Source organism: Ranitomeya variabilis, chromosome 2, assembly GCF_051348905.1.
Source record: "Ranitomeya variabilis isolate aRanVar5 chromosome 2, aRanVar5.hap1, whole genome shotgun sequence".
Classification (NCBI taxonomy): domain Eukaryota; kingdom Metazoa; phylum Chordata; class Amphibia; order Anura; family Dendrobatidae; genus Ranitomeya; species Ranitomeya variabilis.
In genome coordinates, this window is record NC_135233.1 from 1,074,064,079 (window position 1) to 1,074,077,193 (window position 13,115).

General features: G+C 41.9%; 1 protein-coding gene across 2 annotated transcripts in view; it reads right to left on the reverse strand.

Moving 5' to 3' along the window:
• Positions 1-279: 279 nt before the first annotated feature.
• Positions 280-13,115, reverse strand: part of LOC143808687 (cytochrome P450 2A10-like) — a 186,864-nt gene continuing 174,028 nt past the window's right edge. For both annotated transcript variants that reach the window (XM_077291597.1, XM_077291599.1), the window contains exons 9-10: positions 8,440-8,581; positions 280-1,067 (exon numbers count right to left, since the gene is read on the reverse strand). In XM_077291597.1, coding sequence (XP_077147712.1) covers positions 889-1,067; positions 8,440-8,581 — 321 coding nt within the window. In that variant the 3' untranslated portion in view covers positions 280-888. The remainder of the gene's footprint in view (positions 1,068-8,439; positions 8,582-13,115) is intronic.

Consider the following 13,115-nt stretch of genomic DNA (forward strand, 5'->3'; position numbering starts at 1 on the left):
GCTCGAAACAGCACCATGTAAATGGACCTGTGGTCGATCATGCGCACCGTGGTGCCATTCACATGTGGCTCTTCAAATAACTCCTTTAAGAAGAGCTTTGAAGGGCACGACAAAGTTTAGCAAAATGCACTGATCGGGTGTGGGAGGAGTGTTATAGTTTGTGGGCTGGAGGGGTTTGTGTGGCAGGGCTGCTTTTTTGTCCCAGTCCGGCCCTGGAGAAAAGTACTGAAAATCAGTCAGTATAATGTTAAGGTATGCTCTATAAATTGAGTTAATTCTAGTGATCAAGCACGCAATTTTTATTTTGAGATTTAGACAAAAAGGCGTGAATACATTTGAAAATTAATAATCAAAACACCGTCCATAAAAATGATGAAAATTATGACCTTTGTTGTTAAAATATGAATAATTTCAGTCCTGTAAGTATATAACCCCAGACAACACATATAGATGAAGAACTTTAATATGTGAACTACAATTTGTGTTTCTATAAAATCACTGACAGAAGGCGTTTTGAACAGCAGTAAGAATCTTGCATCTTAGATAAATTATGATAATTCCCAAGCATCAGATACAAGTATGTAAAACGATAGAATCATTTCTGAAACTTACTGTATACTAAATCATCAGGTGGCTATAAGTGCATTTTATTTCCATTTCAAATAATACATTGTTTTTTTCCACAGATCTTTAAAATTATATCAATGACGTTGCTTATTTCTTGATTACAACAATTACTTTAGCTTCAATGCCCTGAGCTGCTGCGGTTTGTGGTTCCCAGTGGCTGGAGCCCCCGAATTAACAATTTATCACTTAATCTGTGGATTGATGATAACTTGTTTTCACAGGAGAACATTTTAAGGTTTTTCTATAAAGGTGACAAAGTGTTCACACACGAGGTATAGCACACATCTTATAGGGCATTGGACTGGCTGTGAATCCAACTGCAGGAGTCAGGTCTAGTGCAGCCCCAGGAGGAGCCTTAAATGTGAAGTTCTGCAGCAGTCTCGTGAAGAACATGTACAGCTCCATTTTAGCCAAGCTTTCTCCAGCACAACTTCTCTTACCTACAGCAATGGAATATGTGGAAAAGGATAAAAAGTTTATATTGTTCCATGGCTAAAGCAAAAGATATTATATCAATTCAAAATAGGCTGTAAATTGTAAGTTGACTATTCCTTTTTGAGAAGTAATGTAAAAAACCACGGCACTCTTATAATAAATTGTTATTGGTGCTGAAGTAGGCTGTCTAGGGTTTACAAATACTAGTTATAAACTTGGCACTCAATTTATGAAAAAAGAAAGTTCTATTTATTTTGCATCCAGACAAAAATGTTGCTATTGATCATTTTCAGTCCGCCACTGGACCGGTCAAGAGGAAGATGACTGTGCCTGTGCCGACGGGAGCACCTGGAGCAACAAGTCGACCAGATCCCAGGTAGGCAGTGTCATGGGATAGCACATGGTTCATGTCCTGCTCTCCCAGGGTTAATATTGCTGGCCTCTCTTTGGATCTGGGAGGGGTATTTATACACACTCCAGACTAGGATTCCCTGTCAGCTATACTTTTGTTTAGTTTGCGTGTCTGACCCCTTGAGTGTGTGCTCAGTTTGCATTTACTTGCTTTGCTCTCCGTGCCTTACTCTGCTTGTTTGTTCTGCTGGTTTTCCGAACCTTTGGCTCCCTTTCTGACTATCCATCTGCCTTACCCATTGGTTACTTCATTATCTCCTGGTTTTGATCTTGGTACATTTAACTACTCTCCAGTGTATATTGTCTCCTCTCCACTCTGGCATCTGGTGCTGCCCTTGACCACCTCCTTCCCTGTCACGTGGTTCAGATCCTGTTTGCTACCCGGTAAGTTCCCCGCTGCTCTACTCTCAGCTCCATTGCTGAGGTGCACAGCTCTCCCCGCAGCAGTAATACCCGGAAGTTGTGACAGGCAGCTCCCAATGGTCATCAATGTTTCTTCAAAAAACCTAGACACCCATCAACTAACATTACTTCTGAAGGAGTTATCCTTTTGCCCAGCATGCAAATTAGTTTTTTTTAACTCAGCATGGACCTGCCGAGTTTCTTTCGAAACCTCCGGCCGTGGGTCCATTTCTCCAAGCAGGCAACCATTACACAACTAGTAGGTAGGGACACTTCAGCCTTACTTGAATTTAAAGGATTGGGACTTTGAGCACATAGTTCATACATGCCCCCAAAAGATAATCCACCAGTAGAAACTTCTGTTTCCTTGGTGGAGAGGGATGTCAATATTTTCATCCGGGATGTTAACCAGGGGAAACTCCATTACCAGACGAACCTAACAATACCAGAAAGGTTAAATCTGGATAAATTATCTTGTGACAAATCCCTAATCATAAAAATGGCAGACAAGGGAGGGGCGATAGTGGTAATGCACAGGACAGACTACTTAGAAGTAGTTTACAGACAACTTAATGACATGGAGCTCTATAGGATTATTCCACATAACCCTATAAATTCAATAGCCAATAAGATCAAACCAATCCTGGATTACCACACACAAGAGGGTACCATTGACAAAAAACTTAGGGAATTCCTTATAAAATCAGATCCCATTACGCCAATATTTTATGTTTTTTTCTAAAATAGATAAGAGGCTCCATAAACTACCGGGGTGCTCAATAGTGTCTTCAACGGACTCTTGTCACTACTTGCCATGGTGTTGATTTTAAAAAGATTTTAACACCAATGGTTAAACAAACCAAATCTTTTCTTCGATACCAATGAGTTTATAAGACTAATAAATTCATTGGGCCCCCTTCCCCCCTCTTCACTGCTTACCACCTGGGATGTAAACAGTCTATATACATCCATCACACATGAGAAGAGGATGAGTGCTACAGATGGATATTGATTGGAGTAGGCATTGACATGAAGATCAGATACTTTCCACCCTCATACAGGACAGGGGATCCCTATAAAAGTATTCTTTACATGTGAATCCACATATGTGGTTTATCTAATTAAGTGTCCGTGTGGCCTAGCTTACGTAGGGGAAACAACACAGGTGATAAGGGATAGAATATTTCGACATAAATCTAATATCAAAGGCAAGAAAGGTCACCTTCCCCTTGCACACCAATTCCACGAGAAAGGTCACAATATAGCACAGTTCAGGTTCCAAGTTTTGGAGCAGATCGACCCAAACAGAAGAGGTCAAAACAGGATGTTAGGACTGGCGGAACGCACTAAATAATAATATTAGAGAATATGAGGTGCGCTCACAGTCTGGGGTCCACCGTGCAGAGATGACACCTGCTGCTGAGTAATGGCAGATGGATGCTTGCTCACACGTGGGTTAGATCTCAACCAGTGTGAATGGAAGCGAACTCTGTTGCTTCACAGAGTCGCTATAAATATGCTGCACCCTGTTAGCAGTAACAGGGTGCAGCTGAAAGACACTAGTGGGATCCCTATGAATCACCCCCACTAAACTGGTGATTGGACTCGCTCTGACCATCGGTGGCTTTTGAGCCCATGTTGAAGGACGCCCTGAGTCAGATGCAGAGTCCAAGCTGGAATTCCCACCCTACACTGACCGGCTGTCAGGAAAGGGCACTAATTGCCCACGGTGCCGTACAGGCGGGCACTGCAAATAGACACTTTAACATGAGCTAAGTGTGCAGGTAGCACTGTCGGGTGCTAGGTAGCTTCCACCATTCGCAAGCAGTCATCAACACAAGGAATGGGAATGATTAAGGAGCTTTCATCCATCGACAGATATTCATCTACACACATGTTATCAAGTTTATACTAACGCATGGCCGGGCGGCCATGCAAACCTTTTATAGCTGTAGCTCTCAACGACCTTCCTAGTGGTCCAATATAGGAGCTGCTACAGGAGCTGAGCGTGTGACCCCCGACCTCCAATGCGAGGTCATCCTGTGGGCATGCTCAGTATGGGAAAAGCAGGACTTATTCCCTGAAACGCCTACTCGCTGCCGATCAGTGCTCGCTACAAAGGCAGAGCCTGGCTCCACTGCGGGTGGAGGAGAATGGGAGACTGCAGCGGACATGGTTTGAGATTCCCCCTGTGCAGCAGCGGGAACTTGACTCTTAACACAGGATAAGGATCCTCAAAAGGAGAGAAGAGTATTGAATATTCACTATGGAGCCAAAAGGACTCAATATGTACTGTCTATGACACATCAAGTTTCTTATAAGCATGATCGTGTGGACAACTGTATAACAATTAATTAATTTTGGATGTTTACTTAATTCATAAGTTTTAATAATTCAAAGAGAAAATAAACTCCAAGCAAATGTGGCGCTAAGCACCTACGGGTTTTTTGAATGCATCCACTTCCAGTGAAAAATGTTAATAAAAATTCATGAATTTTCTCAAAATAAAATATATATATGTATATGTGTATATATATATATTTGTAAAATATTTTTAAAATACAGTACAACGTGTTTCGGCTGCTATTTTTACTGTACTGTATTTTAAAATTTTACAAATATATTTTATTTTTTTTATTTTCAGACAATAAATAAATTTATTTTCCCTTTGAATTCACCACCTATGTGGATCCGAAGCAGGATCACCACATAGTTCTCCAAAGTGAGCTGCACACCTTATTGGATTATACAACATACGGAGAAGAGTTGCCTAAAGAATTGATTCCTTGAGAATCTCAACGTGCATTTCTTACGGATAGAAGGTGAGCATAACCACAACTAAAATAATTTTTTTTAACTGTTGGTAAAAACATATTACACTCAGAGGAAGCTGCACTTGTCTCTTTTTTTCCCTTTTTCCCTAAACCTGGGTATTTCTAAAGATAAGTTTTAATAATGTAATGTAAATAATAATTTTCTTCTCGCTCCAGAATAGCTAATTTCTCACTTCTGTGATCTATCGGGCATCCCTGTCTATATATGGTAGAGTATATACCTTACACTAATTTGAATAGTACTCCATAACACTCCATTGAGTAATAATATGTTCTAATCTCATCCACATAATAACTGCTTTCCAAAAATTATTTAATAGCATCAGTTATTTGGACAGTAATGTTAAGGGTATGAGCACACGCTGCAGATTTTGCTACGAATCCGCAGCGTTTCCGCAGCTGCGGATCTGCAGTGGTTTCTCATGCTTTTACAGTACCATGTAAAGCTATGGGAAATGAAATCCGCAGTGCACATGCTGCGGAAAAAAACGTGTGGAAACGCAGCAGTTTATTTTCCGCAGCATGTCAATTCTTTGTGCGGAATCCGCAGCGGTTTTTCACCTGCTCCAATAGGAAACTGCAGGTGAAAAAACGCAGTGGAAACCGCAATAAAAACCGCGATAAATCCGCAGTAAAAACCGCAGCGGTTTTGCACTGCGGATTTATCAAAACAGCTGCGGAAAATTCCACAATGGAATCCGCAGCGTGTGCACATGGCCTTATAGTATAGAAAACATAGGAAATTTGAAGTAAATGGAGCCGTTTATCCCACCAAAGATATCTTCTATGCCCCATTACACCCGGAATATGCCATTCTTCCTCGTATTACAAGTAAATAAACACAGATATCCACTGCGCATGCACACCCGGGACACACACAATCACATGACCGCAATGACACGGCTCCAACACGTGACTTGCAGGGACTTAACCCGGAATCGCCTACCCTGCACAGCGTTCATCCACAGCGGCGGAGAACACCCACCGCAGACACGCGAACCACAAAACACAGGTAAAAAACAAGGAAGAGAAGGCTCCCACCGCCCTCTTCAATACGAACATTATTTTTGACAGTGGATAACCTGCCTTATATTATATATCTAGCTCACATCTATAGCAACGTTGGTCGCAAGCAACAGACTCGCTGTCTTCATATATACCACTCCAAAAAATCCAAGTAAAATGTGGGTGAAATATGGGGGCTTAAGTATCCACTCCATAGAGATGATATGCCTTCCTTTATGACCACTTAAGTGCATTGGGGGATTATGTCATACAACAGTAGAGACATATGCACAGTACAGAGCAAAAGTTTGGACACACCTTCTCATTTAAAGATTTTTCTGTATTTTCATGACTATGAAAATTGTAAATTCACACTGACGGCATCGAAACTATGAATTAACACATGTGGAATTATATACTTAACAAAAAAGTGTGAAAAAACTGAAAATATGTCTTATATTCTAGGTTCTTCAAACTAGGCACCTTTTGCTTTGATGATTGCTTTGCACATTCTTGGCATTCTCTTGATGAGCTTCAACAGGTAGTCACTGGAAATGGTCTTCCAACAATCTTGAAGGAGTTCCCAGAGATGCTTGGCACTTGTTGGCCCTTTTGCCTTCACTCTGTGGTCCAGCTCACCCCAAACCATCTCGATTGGGTTCAGGTCTGGTGACTGTGGAGGCCAGGTCATCTGGCGTAGCACCCCATCACCCTCCTTCTTGGTCTGTAGGTGTGTTTGGGGTCATTGTCCTGTTGAAAAATAAATGATGATCCAACTAAGCTCAAACCGGATGGAATAGCATGCCGCTGCAAGATGCTGTGGTAGCCATGCTGGTTCAGTATGCCTTCAATTTTGAATAAATCACCAGTATCACCAGCAAAGCACCCCCACACCTTCACACCTCCTCCTCCATGCTTCACGGTGAGAACCAGGCAAGTAGAGTCCATCCGTTCACCTTTTCTGCATCGCACAAAAATGATGGTGGTTTGAACCAAAGATGTCAAATTTGGAACCCATAAGACCAAACCACAGATTTCCACTGCTCTAATGTCCATTCCTTGTGTTCTTTAGCCCAAACAAGTCTCTTCTGCTTGTTGCCAGTCCTTAGCAGTTGTTTTCTAGCTGTTATTTTACCATGAAGGCCTGCTGCACAAAGTTTCCTCTTAACAGTTGTTGTAGAGATGTCTGCTGCTAGAACTCTGTGTGGCATTGACCTGGTCTCTAATCTGAGCTGCTGTCAACCTGAGATTTCTTTGGCTGGTGACTCAAATAAACTTTTCCTCAGAAGCAGAGGTGACTCTTGGTCTTCCTTTCCTGGGGCGGTCCTCATGTGAACCAGTTTCTTTGTAGCGCTTGATGTTTTTTGCCACTGTACTTGGGGACACTTTCAAACTTTTCACAATTTTTCGGACTGACTGACCTTCATTTCTTAAAGTAATGATGGCCACTCGTTTTTCTTTACTTAGCTGACTTTTTTCTTGCCATAATACAAATTCTAACAGTCTATTCAGTAGGACTATCAGCTGTGTATCCACCAGACTTCTGCACAACACAACTGATGGTCCCAACCCCATTTATAAGACCAAGAAATCCCACTTATTAAACCTGACAGGGCACACCTGTGAAGTGAAGACCATTCCCGGTGACTACCTCTTGAAGCTCATCAAGAGAATGCCAAGAGTGTGCAAAGCAGTCATCAAAGCAAAAGGAGGCTACTTTGAAGAACCTAGAATATAAGACATATTTTCAGTTGTTTCACACTTTTTTGGTAAGTATATAATTCCACATGTGTTAATTCATAGTTTTGATGCCTTCAGGGTGAATTTACAATTTTCATAGTCATGAAAATACAGAAAAACTTTTAAATGAGAAGGTGTGTCCAAACTTTTGGTCTGTACTGTATATAAAATAGGTAACCTTGTGGCTCCTGAATTACTCTTACATTGACACATAAGTACCTTTATGAGATCGCTTATTGTTTCACTGAGGGAATTTATCTAATGCACATATAATCTTTTATTTCTCAGGCATGTAATCCATAGTCACCCTAGAAGCGTTTCTAGTGTATCTTCATTCTTTGAACCAGGTGCCCAAGGACCTCCATTCTTAAGCAGTACCACTATGGAAGCACACATATCCTTTTTATAGTTGTGGAGACCACTTTCCTCACGTTTTTCACGCTTTTTAGCACTGTTCCTCTTTTTCCTTAAATGTTACAATATACATTTGAATATCTCCTGTAAACTCTGGTGTCTCACACAGCACGATGCTCTCGCTGAGATATGGTTTCCGAGGCCATTGTCATACTCTTATTGCTTACTCTTTTGACATAAAATAATCATGTGTTGCCTAAACCTTCTTAGAATTAGCATTATACGTACGACATATAATCTTATTTTATGGATTTTTTTCACTTTATGTGTGTTCTAGTACCAATTTAAAGATTATTCTGATGAATGTCCAATGGCGGACTGAAAATGTTCAACAGCAACATTTTTGTCTGGATGCAAAAAAATAATTGAACTTTTTTTTTCACAAATTGAGTGCCAAGTTCATACCCAATCTGAGAAGTGTCAACTCAACATTTGAGATATGGAGGCACAACCATCCTGGTCTCACAGAGATTCCCCAAAAGGAAGAAACTGTCCCCATTCAGATTCTCACATTTAGAAATGTTCTTATTTGCTCTCATCTCTCCTCCAAAGTGCTAAAAGAATAACTCACCGGCTGAAAAAGGTATGAACGCTTCTTTCCTCACAAAATTTCCACTGGAATCCAAAAAGTGTTCTGGGTAGAACTCGTCGGCTTTTTCAAAGTGATCCTTATCATAAAGTACGGAGGTCAGCAGTGGGATCACCTGGATTCCCTGAAAATTTCAACATTTGCATAAGTCATATTTAATTGGGACCCCCCTCCTTAGGCTTTATTCATTTAAAGGGAATCTGTCAACAAGTTTTTGCTACCTCATCTGAGAGCAGCACAATGTAGGCAGAGTTCTTAAATCCAAATACATGCTTAGTTTACTGGGACCAGAGGTTCTGACATAATCAGAGTTAAGTGTGAAGCAGAGCTGAGAAAGCTGCCCTCACCCCCACCCCAGCTAACTTCACCCCCAACATGCTCAGCATTTAAATTTTCTATTGAATGTGATCTTATCACAGGAAGGGGCGGAGTCAGGCCACTGCTCACACTACCAGATAATCACAGCAATGATAATGTCCTGGTGATAAAACCTTCCCTGTAAGTAAACAACAGCACACTGCCTGATAAGTGACACATTACTGAAAACTGTGTTTTTTATCAGATTACCTGGCAAAAACCTGCTGAGAGATTCCCTTTAAGGCTGGTATTGCATAGTAAAAAATAAATAAATATAAATAAATGTTTTTTTTTCATTAAATAAAGTATTTTCATGTTCTCAAATAGTAAGCAATAAAAAAAAACATATAGGGAACTGATGCAACCAAAACGGACTGCAAAGTGCAATCTAAACCACACAGCACTTGGCCTAAGAATAACATAATAAAGGAAAAAAAGAGTTAGTTTGTGTTGAAATAATTAAATGTCAATAGAAATTATTTCCCACAACATGTCAACATCAAAAGAAAAATGAAACAGTTATGGGCCTTATCTCAAATGAGAAATATTTATTATGAAAAAGAAATAAAACAAAACCTATATGCAGTGCCCCAGAGTCCTGGTCGTTGCAGTAATGTCACTCTTCCACCAGGGGGAGAGATATTACGTCTGAAGGTATCTTTCCAGGTATCACAAACCATACACCACTTCACACTCCAATCCACCAGGGGGAGCCATCCTCCTATCTAGTAGGGCACTCCTCACAGAAGGGTAAAACTGGTGGTTTGGACAGAAAGTGAGAGAGACGCTGCCTGGTTCTTGACCCAGAGAGTTCCTGTCAGGCAGACAGGGGGAAAAGGAGGAACATCTGAGCTGCAGACAGAGGGTCCCTGTCAGGGGTGGGATCCTGACAGAGGCCTAGCGGGACAGAAAGCTACGGAGCTGCGCCTGCCCCACGTGCGGCAGCATCCTAAGAAAGGACACAAAGAGAATTGTGTTGTAGAGAGTGAGAAACGAAGTCACAGCACAAGGAGAAAACACCAGGAGGAGTTCTGCCCTGAAATAGGCTGCCTCCTTCTGAGGCGCGTAGCTGGTGGCTGGAACACCGAGGAAGTAATTGACTCTACGCATTGCTTCAGAGACCGTCAGGACAGTCAATTCCAAGTTGGCTTCCCGACCTTAACCCCTTCCTGACGTCCGACGTCAGGTCCCCTGTTTTGATGCAGGGCTCCGCGGTGAGCCCGCATCAAAGCCGGGACATGTCAGCTGTTTTGAACAGCTGACATGTGCCTGCAATAGGTGCGGGCAGAATCGCGATCTGCCCACACCTATTAACTAGTTAAATGCTGCTGTCAAACGCAGACAGCGGCATTTAACTACCGCATCCGGCCGGGCAGCCGGATATGACGTCATCGCCGACCCCCGTCACATGATCGGAGGTCGGCGATGCTTCTGAATGGTAACCATAGAGGTCCTTGAGACCTCTATGGTTACAGATCGCCGGCAGCTGTGAGCGCCACCCTGTGGTCGGCGCTCACAGCACACCTGCAATTCTGCTGTGTAGCAGCGATCTTATGATCGCTGCTACATAGCAGAGCCGATCGGGTTGTGCCTTCTTCTAGCCTCCCATGGAGGCTATAGAAGCATGGCAAAAGTGAAAAAAAAAGTTTAAAAAAATGTGAAAAAATAAAAAAAACATAAAAGTTTAAATCACCCCCCTTTCGCCCCAATCAAAATAAATCAATAAAAAAAAAATCAAACATACACATATTTGGTATCGCCGCGTTCAGAATCGCCCGATCTATCAAAAAAAAAAAGCATTAACCTGATCGCTAAACGGCGTAACGAGAAAAAAAATCGAAACGCCAGAATTACGTTTTTTTGGTCGCCGCAACATTGCATTAAAATGCAATAACAGGCGATCAAAAGAACATATCTGCACCAAAATGGTATCATTAAAAACGCCAGCTCGGCACGCAAAAAATAAGCCCTTAACCGACCCCAGATCATGAAAAATGGAGATGCTACGGGTATCGGAAAATGGCGCATTTTTTTTTTTTTTTTTTTTTTAGCAAAGTTTGGAATTTTTTTTCACCACTTAGGTAAAAAATAACCTAGTCATGTTAGGTGTCTATGAACTCATAATGACCTGGAGAATCATAATAGCAGGTCAGTTTTAGCATTTAGTGAACCTAGGAAAATAGACAAGCAAACAACAAGTGTGGGATTGCACTTTTTTTGCAATTTCACTGCACTTGGAATGAATTTTTTTCCCGTTTTCTAGTACACGACATGGTAAAACCAATGATGTCATTCAAAAGTACAACTCGTCCCGCAAAAAATAAGCCCTCACATGGCCAAATTGACGGAAAAATAAAAAAGTTATGGCTCTGGGAAGGAGGGGAGTGAAAAACGAAAACGGAAAAATGGAAAATCCCACGGTCATGAAGGGGTTAATACCTAAGAAGACGGTGGCAAATTGTGGGGGTCGGGGCGTCTCTAGGGTCCCTATAAACAAGCCTCAGGCCATCAGTCAAACGGGTTTGTCCTATCCACACCATCTGGGGGACAGAGAGTAAGACATCTAGAACATCTACGAAAGATGTGAGGACCTTACTGAGAAGCTCAGCAGGGAAGTACTACAACACACAGGCGCTAGTAGGAAGGCTACTGCCTTCGGACTGGCCGGACTCTGCCTCCCTGTGGTCTGCACCCTGGACTGTGGATGCTGAAGCTTCCAGTAAAAGGTAAAGAGACTGCAACCTTGTGTCTTCGTTATTCTCTGCACCTTACATCATCCACCATCACTATCTACACTTCTGGGAAGCCCTGGGGATACACTTCACCTGTGGGAAGGTATACCATCTAGCTGCCATATCATTACCCCAGCGGAGGCCTAAGCAGCGTCACTCACCCTGACCGAATACCACAGGTGGCGTCACGAACATCATACAAACTTCACCTTTAATTGGACACCCTTCAAAGGGCCACGGACTGGGTCAGGCCACCATGACATCCCCTGAACCGAAGGACCCGGTACCGAGTACCCCATTGCCCTTGCGTGGGGGCGCTCCATATACATATTTGGTATTACCATTACAGAGTAGTTAACCCCTTAACATCCATGGACTGACACAGTCCATCCATGGAGGCCTCATCCCATTTGGTGTGGGCTCCGGCGATGAGCCTGCACCTTTTCCAGGAAATGACAGCTGATCTGATCATCTGACATGTGCCCGGAACAGTTGTGGGTGAAATCGTGATTCTCCTGCGGCTGTTCACATGTTAAATGCCGCTGTCAAACTCTGACAGGAGCATTTACCATGGACGCGCAGGGAGCGTGTCCTTTCCTCCTCACATCAGTGTGCCACATAACTGCGCGTCACCGACAGGTTGTCATGACAACCCGGGGTCAGGAGAAGATCCCTGTGGTTGTCATTGTTGGATCGCTATGAGCACCACCTAGTGGTCGGCGCTTATAGCAAGTGAGCATTTCTGCTACATAGAGCTGGTCTCCAGCGCTGGTCTCCAGCCTGCTCTGTGCAGCAGAGACGATCAGACAACTGAGCTTCTAGTCTCCCATGGAGACCTTTGAAGCATGGAAAAAGTTAAAAAAAAAAGTTTTTAAAAATATTTAAACAAATAAAAAAATATAAAAGTTCAAATCACCCTCCTTTCACCCTATTCAAAATAAAACAATTAAAAAAAATCAAATATACACATATTTGGTATCATCCGATCTATCAATATAAAAAAATAATTAATCATATTGGTAAATGGCATAGCAAGAATAAAATCAAAATGCCAGAATTACATTTCTTTAGTCGCTGCAACATTGCAATAAAATGCAACAACGGGCCATCAAAAGATCGTATCTGCACCAAAATGGTATCAATAAAAATGTCAGATCGTCATGCAAAAAACAAATCCTCACCCGGCCCCAGCTCACAAAAAATGGAGACGTTATGGGTCTCGGATAATGGCAGCTTTTTTTTGTTGTTGTTTGTTTGTTTTTTTAACAAACTTTGGAATTTTTTTCACCACTTAGATAAAATAGAACCTAGACATGTTTGGTGTCTATGAACTCGTAAGGACCTGGATTATCATAATAGCAGGTCAGTTTTAGCATTTAGTGAACCTATCAAAAAAAGCCACAGAAAAACCAGTGTGGGATTGCACTTTTTTTGTGATTTCCCTACATTTGGACTTTTCTTTACCATTTTTCATTACACAACATGGTAAAACTAATGGTGTCTTTCAAAACTACAACTTGTCCCGCAAAAAACAAGCCCTAACATGGCCATTTTAACAAAAATTTTAAA